The sequence below is a fragment of the Zymoseptoria tritici genome, chromosome 2 (assembly GCF_000219625.1).
Source record: "Zymoseptoria tritici IPO323 chromosome 2, whole genome shotgun sequence".
Taxonomy (NCBI): domain Eukaryota; kingdom Fungi; phylum Ascomycota; class Dothideomycetes; order Mycosphaerellales; family Mycosphaerellaceae; genus Zymoseptoria; species Zymoseptoria tritici.
This window is the reverse complement of record NC_018217.1, coordinates 1,668,158-1,683,147: the sequence shown is the minus strand read 5'-3', so window position 1 is coordinate 1,683,147 and position 14,990 is coordinate 1,668,158. Positions and strand designations below refer to the sequence as shown.

The 14,990-nt window shown below is 48.5% G+C and overlaps 3 protein-coding genes across 3 annotated transcripts; 2 read left to right on the top strand and 1 right to left on the bottom strand.

Moving 5' to 3' along the window:
* Positions 1-8,561: 8,561 nt before the first annotated feature.
* Positions 8,562-8,888, top strand: MYCGRDRAFT_17966 (uncharacterized protein; the record flags this gene model as incomplete). Its single annotated transcript, XM_003855517.1, has 1 exon — positions 8,562-8,888. A coding segment is annotated over one exon (327 nt), but the record flags the coding sequence as incomplete, so codon positions are not given.
* Positions 8,889-9,277: 389 nt separating this feature from the next.
* Positions 9,278-9,694, top strand: MYCGRDRAFT_37275 (uncharacterized protein; the record flags this gene model as incomplete). Its single annotated transcript, XM_003855518.1, has 1 exon — positions 9,278-9,694. A coding segment is annotated over one exon (417 nt), but the record flags the coding sequence as incomplete, so codon positions are not given.
* A 198-nt stretch (positions 9,695-9,892) lies between these two features.
* Positions 9,893-14,390, bottom strand: MYCGRDRAFT_108045 (putative ABC transporter; the record flags this gene model as incomplete). Its single annotated transcript, XM_003854877.1, has 11 exons — positions 9,893-10,091; positions 10,154-10,584; positions 10,837-11,279; positions 11,548-11,558; positions 11,669-11,792; positions 11,853-12,167; positions 12,217-12,379; positions 12,439-13,172; positions 13,251-13,481; positions 13,648-13,786; positions 13,839-14,390. 11 exons carry the CDS (start codon positions 14,388-14,390, stop codon positions 9,893-9,895), a joined length of 3,342 nt encoding a protein of 1,113 aa, XP_003854925.1.
* Positions 14,391-14,990: the final 600 nt, after the last annotated feature.

The window sequence follows — 14,990 nt, the reverse complement described above, 5'->3', positions numbered from 1 at the left end:
AGAAAGGAGGAATTAGTTCCCCTCGAACTCCTACCTAACGCAGTACAAGCATTCTAGCAGTTAAAAACTAGGTTTATTAAAGCGCCTATCTTACGGCATTTCGACCTAAAACTGCCTATCCGCGTCGTAATAGATGCCTCTAGGTTCGCCGTCGGGGCAGTACTATCCTAACCGCATAAAACGGAGGGCAAAATGCACTAGCACCTAGTAGCCTTCTTCTCTAGCAAGATAAACGCGGCCGAAAGGAACTATAACATATACGATTAAGAGCTTCTCGCTATAGTCGAGGCCTTTAAGTACTAGAGACACTACGTTAAGGGCGCTTCGTACCAAATTAAGATCTTAACAGACTATTATAACCTAAAATAGTTTATAATAACTAAGCAACTAAGCCGAAGACAGGCAAGATGGGTAGAGCAGCTGTTAAACGTCGACTTCCGCATAACGTACAACCCGGGGTCGCTTAATACCGCCGCGGACGGAGTAAGCAGACGCCTAGACTTAGAAGATAGGGACTACTCGGGACGGTAGATTAACGAAAGCGACAGTGCTCCTATATTAGACACCCTTTGGCACTAACTAGGTCTGTCTAAGGGAATAACGGCCGAATCTAGCCCTGTTCGGTCTATAATAGCAGTTATAACCTACTATCTACAGCTCGCTAGGACCTACTATAGCAAAACGTATATAATAGCGAGCACTCTAATAGAAGAATTATTAGACTCCCCGCTAATTAATATAATACGCGAAAGCCTAAAACATAACCCTATAGCATTAACAGTCGAACTAGCTATAAATAACCCGGATCCGCCGGAATAGACCTAAAGGTAGGCTATATAGGGCGAATTCCTCTTCTACGAACGGAAACTGTATATGCCTGCGGGCCTAGTACGCCTAGCAGCTCTCCGCTAGTGCTATAACGATCCCCTAGCTAGCCACTTTGGTTTTAAACGGACCCTAGAGCTGTTGCAACGGTCGTTCTACTAGCTAGACATAAGAAAATACGTTAAGGACTACGTAAACAGCTGCTAGACATGCGACAGGGCGAAGCTACGGCAATATAGCCTATATAGAGAACTCTATGCGGAAGCTCTACTAAACGAGCCCTAGGAGGACCTAATATTAGATTTTATTACTAATCTGCCCCTAAGTACGTTTATAGGGCATATATACGACTTAATCCTCGTCGTTATAGACAGGTAGTCCAAAATGGCCTACTACATTCCTATACGGAAGGATATTAACGCCGAAACCCTCGCGGAGGTCTTCCTAAGAGAAATCTTCCGCCTTTACGGAACTCCTAAGTTAATTACGTCCGACAGAGGACTAATCCTTATATCCAAGTTCTAGAGCACGCTTTGCTACTACCTTAGGGTCTAAAGGGGCCTAAGCACTGCATATTACCCCTAAACGGACGGTTAGACGGAACGTTAGAACCAAACGCTAGAGCAATACCTACGAGTATACTACAACTACGAACAGGACGACTAGGCACAAATGCTGTCGGTAGCCGAATTCTCTTACAACGATAGCGTTTATGCGACAATAGGGGTAATACTATTCCAAGTATATAACGTTCGCGATCTAATTGCCGCTAGATAGCCCGACCTGCCCTAATTAGAGGGCAAAGCTCCTAGTGCGGCGGAAATAGCGCATAGAGTAATTGGCCTATAGAAAACGCTATATAAAAGACTAACTACGTTATAGGAGAGACACGCACGATACTATAATGCTCGCAAAACTGCGAAAACATATAAGGTTAGCGACCGTATATACCTCTCTACTCGATATTTAAAGTCTATCCGGCCGTCGGAAAAGCTCGATTACAAGTATGTCGGCCTATATAGGATTAAGCGAGTCGTAAACGACGTCGCGTACACGCTAGAACTGCCGGAAACGATAAATATCCATCCTACGTTCTACATCTCCCTACTAGAGGAGGAAAAACCTACCAAAATTACTAAACGGGCCTAGAATAGCCTAAAGGAGATCCGATTAGAGGAACCTAACGTTTACGTAGTAGACAAGATCCTAAAGCGTAAGAAACAACACGGTAGATAGATATACAGGATCGCGTAGAAGGGCTAGCCCGCGTCTGAAAACACTTAGGAACCTGCGACTTATATTAGCCCTACTGCGATAAGAGCATTTAATAGAAGCACGGGAGGTACTAAGGGCGGTAGACTAGCACGATAGATATACAAACGCGTTATTAGTTACTATTAAGGCCTAAAAGACACTAGTTAACACTACACAGACTCCTTAGTCCGGTTCCTAGTTACCTAAAAATTTTCTCTACCTTAGAAGAATTTTAATCTAATAAAATCCTAGGGGGGGAAATTAGGGGCTAAACGGGCCCCTAAGGACGACATTATCACATAACGAGAGACAATCGAGCACAGTAAAGTCATTTTAATTCTATCTAATCTATAAGTCGCTAAGTCGCAGCAAAAAGAAACAACCCGGGCGTTACTGCGCCTATTAGTCCTAAAACGAGCCTAAAAGAGGCTAAAAGAGACAAAAGAAACACGAAAAAGCGCTTATATGCTTATTCCTTAGGCTTAAGGTCCCTAGAGAGGTCGTACTCGGTCGGACGGAGCACTCCCTCTATAACGGAGGCCTTCGAGCCCTTCTTAGCGCCTGCATAGGTGTAGACGGTGTCTAGAGCGGCCGAAAGGGCCCGAACGCGACGCCTTAGGCGGTCCTCGGTAGATCCTTAGGCCAGAATAAGTCGCTTGCGGGGGGTGTTAGGCACGTCTTTACCCTATTAGGGTTAGTAGGGCACTTTTAGGCAAGAAGGGACCTAAATACTTACAAGCTCCCTCTTTCGCTTTACAGCCTTCTTAGCGAGCAACTTCTCGCGCTTTCCGAACATAAGCGGTCCCTTCTAGTCGAATTCGGCCTTGCCTTAGTACAGATAGAGGCCGTTAACATTAGTAAAGGAGTTAAAGCGCCTAAAAGGGGGTTAACAGAGCCAAACAGACCCGAACTAACTACATATACCCCTAAATGCGCACGTAGACCGCCTTGTAGGCCGCACAAGCCGCCGCAGCTATCGCTCCGGTACTATCGGCGGCAATAGCGGCCCTACAGAGCTTATTAGCCCTCGTAATATCGCCTTTAACCAGTTCCGGCATCTTTTAACTACATTAGCCCCCGAAAGCCCCCTTTTAAACCTGTACATACCTAGAAACAATCGCGGTTGGAGCAATTGTAACACTTTAGGTAATATTCGTCCTTATTATTAGTTGCCCACTTGTCCGGCGATTCGCGCGCAAAGAGGCAGAACTAGGCCAAATCGGCCTTATTTAAGGGCTTGTTAAGGTAGTTAACGCACGGATTGCCCTTAAAGATGCCGTTAGCGGCGAATTGCTTACGTTAGGTCGCGATAGAGGCGGGTTACGTTATAATAGGCTCGTTCGGTCGCAGATAGGGTCGTTTAGTAAGAATAGCGGTTTTTCGATAAAAGTCGAGGTCGTCCGGTAGAAAATAGGGCTAAAAGGGAACTAAACGCTACGTTAGCACTATATAGGCTACAAATGCCCCTTAGGGGGGCACTTTTAGACCTGTTTAGCTATCGGATAGGGTTAAGTTATACTTACTAAGTCTGCATAAGGTTGTTAAAGAAGAGAAGAACTCGAGGGATCCGAGCCTAGGTTTTAAAGCCGTAGTAGACCCCGATTAAGGCCTTAGGCTATTAAACTTAGCAAACACCAAAAAGAATTCACTCGAGGTAAAACTGTTTAGAGCGCGACGCTCTGCGCAAGGAGGGGGGCTATGTTACATCTGCCTCCGCCGAATACCGACAATCGGCATCTAATCCCCTACCTTAGTAGCATATGCACCCCTACTAGGGCCTTTTAAGCTCGTTTAAGCCAGATTGCGCCTGTAGTATAAGGATACGTAGAATCTCCTCCTTCCGAGAGAGTATCGAATCGAGTCTGTTCTAAAGTAATTTATACTACTACTCTATTCTTAACTGCACCTTTTACAATAACGAGGACACTATTGTGGTTATGCCCTATCGACGACTACCCTAGAACATAAGGGAAGCTCCTCGTAATCCTGCGGTGTAGCTACGAAGGAAGCTAACCTTTAATTCTAAACGAAAGGTTAATGCGAAGGCCTAAGTTTAATAGATCCCCTAGAGGGTTTTTATTTTATGTTTTTATACTTAAGGCTAGTCCTTAAGTGCTATTATACATTTATTTCGCGCTAACTTTCTAGCGTCGTATCGCATTACATTGTATACACAGCCTAGCAGATAAAGGGGCTTAGAAAAAAGAAAAACAAGAAAAACAACGCTTTTAGTGCTCCTGCTTAAGCCTACGAATTTTCTACCGATCCTACTTAGACCCGAATTAACCCTTTTTAGCCTACTCCCTCTTAGCATCTTCTTCCTTCTTAGTAATAAGCTAAGTCTTAAGGGCTAACATTACCGCCTACAAGTATAGCATCTAAGGAGTAATGCCTTAATTAGCCCTAAGACGCACTTAAGCCCGCGAGAGAGCTATCTAGACGACTTAATATATAGAGTAGCGCTTATTAAAGCGGTTACGGTAGAGCTACTCGATATGCTCCGTATACACACGCGTGCGTTAGCTTCCTAGAGGAACTGTTAGGCCCTCTACGCCGTATGCTTAACGCCTATTATTAGCCCGAGGAGCCGTACTAAAAAACAGGTTCCCCTAGGTAGCGAAACCGCTTAAGGGGAGCACTAGCTCGTATATAAGGCGGCCGGAGAAGGTTAGAATTAGGTCGTAATTATTAGTTAAGCCGGTCCGTACTAGTATTAAGGTCTAATCGATAGCGTATAAGAGCCTCTCTCCTTCGTATATTAAATCTACGAAATCCTCCGCCGCATTATAGAACGGTAGGCTTAGAGATTAACGAGCTAGAGCTAGTGCGTTTCGAACCGGAGCTTAAACGGGAGCGGGCATAGTACTCGGCCGAGGAGGCGGGCCCCGACGAGTACTTGAACTAAAGGGCACTAGCGCTAGAGTGCCTTAACAATCGCCTATCGGGAAGAGGGTAGGGCTAGGCCTAGAGGAGCCTTATTGCCCTATGCGGAAGAGTAGAGGTACGTTAGCCGGACGGGTTGTACGCCTAGCTTAAAGGTTGTCGCGGCGGATCCTGTCGTCTATAGTTAAGGGCATTCCTTAAGCATAGTTCTTAGGAAGATAGAAGGACAAAGGCCTAGCACCTAGGGATCTACCGAATCCCCTTAAAGGATCTAAGTAAGGACGCTCTAGCCGTAAAGGAGTAGTGTCTATTTCCTTACGAGCAGACAAGGGACCCCTTAAGTTAGGAGAACGAGCTGCAACCGCTATTAAGTTAATATCCTCTATATCGGCGATATTCGTCTAACTAGTAAGGAATAGGTTAAGCAGCTATGTAACTCTACCGGATCTAGAATCGAAAGGTCTAGGGCTAGAAGGCGGCGGGCTTAAGGGCACTTAGATAGGCTCTTCTAGGAGCGGAATTAAGACTTCCTCCTTAAAGTCTACCTACTCGTCCTCCGCATTATTATTACCTTCCTTAGCCTTTAGGTTCCTCTTCTTAGTCCTAGTCTTTCCCTAGAGTTTAGAATCTCTAACCGAACAGCGATCGTAGTAGTTAGTATAGCTATAGTTAGCATAGTAGCTAAAGTAGCCTCTACTACTACGGCATAACTTAAAGGGACTAGCCTTGCGCTTGCCGGACTCGTAGCTACAGTTACCTTCTTAAGGGCTGCTACCGAGAGCTTAAGTAAAAAGAGAGACTAGACGCTATTACTTGCAGGCCCTAATAAGGTAACTGTCCGATTTACGCTAGTCTAAGCTGCGTAGATCGCCTAGCTCGAACGCTTAAAGTCTATCGATTAAGGTATTAAGTTAGGAAATCGTAAAGGCAGCTAGGAATTGCCGAAGGTACTTAATAGGCGCATTCGACACTATAATCAGATAATACATTACTTCCCTTATCTATGCGTCCGTAACCGCGATGCGATTAGAGGCTAGGCTAGAAGTAAGGAGAGCTTTAAGTCGAGCGCCGATAGAGGCGTATATAGTAGTACTATTAATATTTCCTTAAGGGTCGAAGCGATCTAGCTTAGGGTATAAGCTACGAAGATCTAGAGAGCGGTTAAGGACGTTACGAGGCATCGTAGGGTCCTAACCTTATACGGTAGTGCGACTCCTTAAGCTACAGCCCTAGTTCGCTAGTTAAGGGTTGCGCTAAAGGATTTCGTAATTATTGCTTATAGGGGCGCGTATGCCTAGTAGCTTAGACCTAAGGCTTAAGGCAGATATATTAAGCCTATCTCGATAAGCATCGTATGCCGACTTATAACCGGTAGCTTGCTTATACCCGAACTTAGTATACTCTATACGGTTACGCCGAGATATAATATTAGGCTAGACGTAGAGTTTCCTTAAAGCGAACTTATCTATTAATTCTTAGGTAGTAGCAGCTCGTAACGGCTGCTTCTTACTACTTAAGACCGAGCTAAATGCTTAAGTTAATATCCTTGCATCTAAGTATCCGCGCTTAACTATCTTAATAGCACTTTAAACAGCCTTCGTAGGAGGGAACTTAGGGGCTAGTTTACGAGGAGATCGGCGGAGCTGCTTGTCGACCTTGTCGTCCTTACTCTTATCGTCTTTCTTACGCTTATCTTCGTTACCCTTCGCTATAGCGACTGTTACTTAAGGTATGTTATAATGTTGTAAGGTGTAGTAATTGTAGACTATATAAAGGTCTAAGGAAAAGGGAAGGAAAGGATTGCGGAAGTTAATAAAAGAGAGAGGGTTTAAAAAGAAGAATGCAGTTGCTTTTGTGCCCTTAGAGGGGCGACCTACTAGTAAATTCGACTACGTACTAGTAGTCACCAGCTTAAGGCTTGTAATAGTACGTGAATTGGATTATTTACCTGCTGGAATCAGCTGGACGATTGCACTTAAGCCCGGATCACGCTCGTTCATTCGAGATCACGCACACCTACTTAAGAGCATTAGCATATGACCTGAGCCTTTAATTAAGGTTGTTACGAACGCTTAAGGTCACGCATTTACTAAAGGGGAGGATGTTTAAAAACACTAAAAACCTCGCTCAGGTTTACTTAAACCCTTAAAGCCTTAGGCACCGTTTCACTTAAAGGCTCGTTATTATCACATAACTCGCTCGTTTCAGTTAGTCTATATAGCTTAAGGGCCTCCGCCCTTATAAATGGGTATCATTCTTTTTCCGCTTTTTGATCACAGCTCGACGATGAATTTGCTCTTGTCGTGTCGTGTCGGTGCGCTGGTGTGGTCCAGCCGTGCATTTTCCATCGGTGATATCGTGACCACTCCAGCTAAGCGATGATGAGAATCATGTCAATCGACGAAAGTTTTCAAACGAACCGTCCAGGAGATGTGACCATGCAGCTTCGTTCGAGTCGTCTGGTATACCCTCATACGCAGTGTTGATCGCATGCCTTGGGTCGTGGAATCCAGCACGTCGGAAATGTTCCTTGTGATATATTAAAGGAACATCATCGTATATCTCTATTGCGCAGAGTCATTTGCGTGAGCTTCGTTGACCGACAGGGGTGACATACTTTCATTTCCCAATGCACACACATCTTGAGCACGAGTCGTCCAAACGTATGTGACCATAAGCACATATGATGCAAGAAACATGGCCAAGGAGAGCCAGCTTAGTAAAAAGCCCACGCTCCGCCCGAGCGAGGCATCAAAGCACTTCATGGCCTGTGTTCTAATGGTGTGGTATGGAGCGTTGCGTGGAACCCTCTGTCCAGAGTTCTTGAACACCGGCGAGAAGTCGAATAGCAGGGAAGCAGAAGGGACGTCGATGATCCTCCCTGCGTGGTACGTTATCACGACTTGCCGCCGCATCTCGACAGCACTCAGGCGAAGAGCGTGTCGCCGGAAGAATTATCATTCGTTTCCGCCAAGACTTTGAGGCGTGCCGCCGGTGAATGGCGAAGCTTCGAGTGACAACGAGCGCGCTATGCTGTCAGCTACCAAGAGCTGGTTTTCTTTTCGGACTGAGTTACCTTACTGAGAGCTCACCTCGACTGACATCATGAAGATGCCTTTTTTTTCCCGGAAGGCAGGATCTGGCTGCTACCAACCCATCCGCGACGATGAGCTCCTGGATCCGAGATTGGCAACTCCTACGCTCGGTCATGACAAGCGGCTCCCGAGGCCGCTCTGGTACTCCATTGCACTCAATGTCATTCTCGCGCTGGCGGTAGCCAGCCTGTTCACCAGGCGCTGGATCCACTTGGACGAAGCACCGTTGCTTTACACGCCAGTTCCGAATTGCAAGTAGGCTTTGTCCGAGATGAATTTCTCCGACTGATGACAGGACAGTCTCGAAGGAGGTGAGAACCTTCAAGTTGGACCCGACGTTTCTATCCTTGCCTAGCAACGAAAGTGATGCAGCTTGGGAGAGTCTGCCAGGACGTACGTGTGAGCCGAACCATGCTCTTGCCATCCACTGACCCAGTCACAACAGCAAATGGTCGTGGTTTCATAAATCTCCCTGCCAGCGAGGCACATAGATTTCCCGACACCAAGGCAGGATTGTCGGTCTTTCATCAGCTGCACTGTCTCGGCACTCTGAGAAATTTCATCTGGGACTTGATGTACGACCGAGTAGACAAGGAAAAGCTCTTGCGTAGCTGGCCAAAAGATGTGACCACTCCGACCTACGATGAAGCCATCCACGGCATGTGGCACATAGCTCATTGCATGGATTATCTTCGTCAAGGTCTACAGTGTTCTGCAGATCTGTCACTGGAGTTTGTGCGAGAGTTTTCTGGACCAGCTGTCGTCGATGGGCTCAACTACCCCCATGTCTGCGCAAACTGGGATGAGGTTTGGACGTACGCGAAGAAGTACGGCTGAAGGCAGGAGCAGTACGGTGCTCAGGCACAACCCGCGCAAGCAAGTGAAGCCTCGGGCTGCCTCCGAATCAGATCGCTGCGAGTCGAGAGTCGAGAGTTGAGGTTGCATTGGGATCAAGTTGGCCGATTTCCGGTTAAAATTCGCTGCACATCTGTGCATCTAATGCATATGAATGTATGATGTTTTGATAAAACCTACGCTTGGCCATTTCCACGGTGTGATTGTTCTCAACACGTGCGTGCTCATCCCGTTCCGGCTCGTCACGTGCGCGGTCATCACGTGCGCGCGGCGGGACTTGGACGTTACCTTTTAGACTACGGCCCATCATCGACACCCCACCGCTGCTAGCTGATTCTTTGACGCTCTGAAGCACATGCACGGCTGGGCAGTCACCGGCGGAAGCTCGAGAACGCGGTTGTCATTTCGATGTCATTTCGTTCTGCTGGTTGCCGTCACAATGCTACGACGCCGAGCTGTCTCGCATATTCGATGCTGAGAATCATCTGGAATGGTTCCTCGACCCAAATCGGACCCAGCCTGTCAGCCATCAACAGATCATGACGGGGGAGTACACTGGTCTCTATGTGAATTGGAACTACCACCTGCGACACTGTACAGCTATGTGGAGGAAGTTGCATCGTGCAGTGCTTGGGAAGGACGGGAACGCCGCGATTGATGGTTATATTGGGGTATACGAGCATACACTGCATTGCGAACATATGCTGCTGTCAGGCAGAGACACTGCGTTGGAAATCATCAACACTCGCATTGCCGTGAAGTACCCAGACTGTGGGATCTGATGTAACGAGTGTAGCACAGTGTGTTCGACTGACAGAAGGCTTCGATAGCTCTGTGTACGGAAAAAAATCTCTGTTCGCTCCCTGGGCAGCTCCTGGATACACGCCACACGCCGCCGTCATTGTAAGGTCCTGGGAATCGGTCTGATCGAGAGCTTCACTGGTACGTCTGTAATTGTGGTTGCTTGACTACAAACATGCCTATGGCTCCGCGGACAAGAGGTCCGTTATCTCAAAATTTGCGGCGTCGCCATACGACGTCAAGCGACCTTTGCTGAGAACGACAACCTTGTCGTAGTGCTTGATGTGTTCTAGTCGATGCATGACGGCCAGCACTGTCGTCTGTCTGAAGTCCGTGTCAATGATGTCCTGCATGATACCTTGTGTGTCTAGATCAACGCTGTGAAGAGCACTAGTCAGCTCCTTCTTTATGGGTCGCTCTCAGTCTCTCTGGCTACGAACCTGCTCATCGCCTCGTCGAGTAGGAGGACTCTGGTGTCTCTAGTCAATGCTCGCGCGAGGAAAAGTAGTTGCATCTGTCCGGCTGAGAAATTCGCCTCAGCCGCGGTGGCATCTAGCCCACCAAGCGCATTGACGTGAACCCACAGGTGCACTCGAACAAGAGCTTCTCTGATAACGTCGTCCGATGCCTTATGCCATGGGTCGACATTCATACGAATCGAACCAGGGACCAGAAAGGGGTCTTGTGGAATGACGTTGATGCATCGACGCACATCTGATGGCCCGATCGTTGAGAGGTCGATGTTGTCGATGACAATGCTTCCAGAATCGATGTCGACCATTTTGAGCATGCTCAGAAGGAGCGCCGACTTTCCAGAGCCAGAGTGACCGCAGATTGCAACGTGTTGATGAGGTTTAATCTTGATCGATATCTGTTCGAGGATCCGTGATTTACGATTCTGACTGTTCGCTGTTAACAAGAGCTGTGGTCCCTGGATTGACAGAGCTTACTCGTAGGACGCCGTCATTCTATCGAACGATATCGCTCCAGCCGATGGCCAAGTCGGCGAAGGCGTAGTATCGCTTTGTCCGACTTCAGTGCTAGCTTCGTTCACAAACCGCATGACGCGCGCTATCGCGCCAATGCTGGATTCCATCTTGGTCCAGTTGGTGACCAGACGTACTAGCATTGAGCCAAAGCCAATGACAATTACAAGACTCACGCCAGCATCGCCGGCGCTGAATTCCTTATGCCAAGTCACCATTATTGCAACGACAGTAACTCCGAGTCCAGCCGAGGTGGTGCTAAGTGCGAACTCAAGGCAGTGCTGTATGCAATTCTGCAGGTAACGTGGCCTCTGAGACGCATCAAGCAGATCGCAAAAATGCTGCCAGTGATGCTGTTGCTGCTTGAACGCACGGATCGTTACGGCACCAGCGATAGACTCTTGAAAGTACGAATAGAGCGGTGCCTTCGCTTCGATTCCGAGTAGGCGCATTTGCCTAGAAGTCCTGAGATAGAGCAGCTGGATCCCGAATAGTACTGATGCCAGAACGGGTACTCCAATCGCGAGGTAGCGGGAGAAAACTAGCAGGATAATGAGTTGTATGCCGCATGCGATAGAAGCTGCACACAGTCAGTGGAGCAAGCGCGGGGGCCTGAGATATACGTGCTGGAAGCAAAATTTCCGAATACCATTGGTAGTTCCATATCGACGAGTTCCAAGTCCGTGCCGAAACTGAGTTGGTGCAGATCAGTACAGTCTCCGCCTGAACTTCCAAGAATGCCCTTACCGGTTGAGTATCTCTCCAGTCGTGGTCGTTCCGAAGAAGTGGAAAGGCGCCCTTGTTGAAGTTATGCGATGCCATGTTTTAAAGATGCATCATGCACTTACCCAATAGTGGCCTCAAGTAGGTCTTTATGGAGCTTGACAGCTGACCGAGAAATCATGAAAATGAACTGAAGCCTGTTGAATGAGTTAGCAGAAGCCTGAAAGCCCTCTGCGAGAAGCATACCAAGCAGCAGTACAGGCGCAGATGGCTCCGAGGACGCCAAAGGTTGCGTAAATTGACATGTATATCCCAATGTTTGCGTTCGGGTGAATTGCATTGGCCTCAGACCACCACTTCATCCACACCGCTGTAAGACGAAGTAAGTTACGAGACAGCGTCTTCGATTGGCAATTAAGTGTTCACATACTTGCAAATTCTGTGAAGAACATCCATAAAGTCATGAAGCCAAAGTAGCCTCCAACCGCGAGATGACCACAAGCTCGGAAGTAAAAGCTGTATAGGGCAAAGTTCCCTTTCTTGCGAGATTGATCTTCCATGACATCTTGCCCCTTCGCGACCAGTGACTGGGGATGTTTCTGTCGGATCTCGAGCGCGGTGGGTTCATCTGTAGAGACTTCATGGCGGGTAGAGCTGATCCCGGCCACACGGTGCGGTGCCTGAACAGTGGATATTTTGCCCGAATCAAGGACGACCACTTCATCCGTTCTCGATGCTAGCAATGCTGCGCAGGAGTCAACGCAGGGTCAATTTGACATGATCTGGAGGCTTACGACTGTGAGTAACAAGGATCACTGATGCCTTCTGCAGGCGCAAAAGACCTTCAGGTCCCAAAAGGCTTGCAAAGATCTTCTCGCTGGCATGTACGTCCATACTGCTGAAGATGTCGTCCAGCATGACGACTCTGTTCCGAGAATATACAGCTCGTGCTAGCGCCTGAACTCACTAGTCAGTGCGAGAAGACTACTTCGCCGAGAACCGCTGAGACTACTCACAACTCGGTGCTTCTGCCCTCCACTCAGATTCGTGCCGTTGCTCCCTATCTCTGTGTCATCGCGGTCAGGCAGCCATTCCATGTCCTCGACAAGGCCGCATCGTTCCTTGACCGTTTCGTACCACACGGGATCCCAAGTTGAGTAGCCCACGACGTTGTGCCGAATGCTGCCTTCTTGAAGCCACGGAGCCTGTGCGCAGTACGCAACGCCAGACGAAATCGAACTGACAGTACCATTCTGTGACCTCAGCTCTCCCAGAATTGCCAGGAGAAGTGAGGTTTTGCCACTGCCTATAGGCCCAGTAATGGCGACAGTCCTTCCGGTCTTGAGCTCGAAGTCCACTTGGCTAAGGACAGTCGGTACTGATGGTCCCCAGCTAAAGTTTTCACCGTTGAGCTTAAGCTCATGTTCGTCCTGTGCTGAGTCCAGAGGTTGCAGCGCTATGCTCGAGTGGGGCCGACTCCGAGATATTCTGCTGTCTTCCCTTGCAGCAGCGAAATGCAGTGGAGCCTTCGAGTAGCTGCAAAACTCCTGGATTCTGTCGAAACAACCCAGGCATTGGACAACTGTTGGCAATGCCTGTGTAAAGATTACGACCGGCGTGACCAAAAGATTTATCAGTGCCAGCGAGGTGAAGGCCTGCGCAACGTCGAGAGTGGTGTCTTGCCAGTATAGCGCGATAATGACATAAAGGGCAAATGTAACGGTTGGAGCGAGCACGATTGGTGTGTTTGCTAAAGAATCATCAGTAAATCCGGCGGCAAGCAATGTGTTGTCCTTACATAGGAGCAGAATGCCCACCAGCACTCTACGATAGCCCTGAGAGGCCATGACCTCCTCTTCCCGTAGAGTTTCCAGGAGGTCGAAGACCTGCCTGTCCAAACCGAGCATCTTCCATGGTTTGACCCCATCGAGAACAATCGACATCATCTTGAGCCGGCTCTGAACCTTGCCGAGCCACAGCCTCTGAGTTTTATTGGCGGAGACCGCGACTTTTCCAGTCAGGAATAGGAATGCTATTGCGTTCATGAGAAATCCGACAACTATGACCGTGAAGCCAGAACTTACCGCTCACAAGGAGTAGAGGAGCCAGGAAGGCCAAGAATATGTGACGCTCTAGGAGCCAACTCGCAATGCAGACTTCAAGCAATGAAGCCCACACTTCGTGAAGCATCTCGGCACCGGCAACGACCCGCTCGATATCCGTACCAAAGACCGAGACTGCGGTGACTTCTCCTGACTCCGATACACGGCATTGTAAGGTTCGATGATATATGAGCGCCACAAGACCGCCTCGAATCCTGGTGGCAAAGCGGGTGCTTTGGTACTCATAGACTGATTTGGACACCTAAAGGCAGAGCATGAGTTTGGTGTTCCTGTCATGAGACCGCTGTGCTTACCGCGATGCCGAGCAGAATCACAGTCCAGGCAACAATGAGACCATTTCCATGCGCTCGTTCCGGTTCCACCTGCCCAACCCAATCGACAGTTTTGCTCAAAAGAAATGGTTGGCAGAATGTGAAAAACGTAAGGCATAGACGAGGAAGTGCACCGGATAGGGCAGAGCCAGCGAACGCCTGGGACGTGGCTATGAGTAGACCAAATCTTCCTTGAAGTGGCCCCGCGCTCGACTGCATCGACTGCACCAAATCTTGGTGAACCTGAGCGCTATCGATCTTGGTGTCCAAAGCGAAAAGATCGTCAAGATATATAATCTTTGAATAGCCCATGCGATATAGCGGCCAAAGCCATGTGAAAGTCGTTCGACTCCAGAATCCGCTGTGGTGCTCCGGGGCAGGGCGACACGACTTCAAGGTCGACTTCTGCTTGCGTCCTGTGAATTCGACACCGAGCGCTGCTAAGGCGAAGAAGATCACGCATGCTGTGGCAGACAACGGCGCGTTATTCGATGAACTTATGAGCCACAGAGTTCGCGTTCGGGCAATGCTCATTATTCCACTAGCAGAAACGTAGATTGAGAGCGCAGTTGATGGCCGATGGCATCTTTCGTAGTTGAGGACCAATATTCCCAGAGCACAAACAGTGGCGACGACTGTCAGCGAATCGGCAGCGAGCGACACATGTGACTGAAGGTCACGATCTTGGGATCGAAGCACAAGGAGCACCAGCTGTGCCGAGAACAAGCCCACGAAGGTCGCCTGTTCCGGTGTCAGCGCGCATTGATCGGCTGTGTATAAAAGTGCTCGCACGAACCAGATTGAGCATAATGGGGCAGGACCAAGAACCAGGGCACCGTGCCTTCCGGAGGAGGCTCCAACATATCAGCGGACTGATGGCTATGAAGATGCTTGTCGGTAGAATTGTCAAGACAAGGTCTTCGAATTGTAGCGTGAAGTCCAGTTCTCTGCAGCTCGATGCGATCCGTGGCCCGAAGCTGCGGTCACTGTTAGAAGATGTGCAAGCCATGATCAAGTGTGGTGATGGTCCATCTGTAATGAGAAGAAGGAGGGCGATCGATTGTACTTGATTGAGTGAGCTCCGCCAGTCAGTGCCAGCGTGTCGCCGGCAATCCCAATCAGGTACAGTAGCTG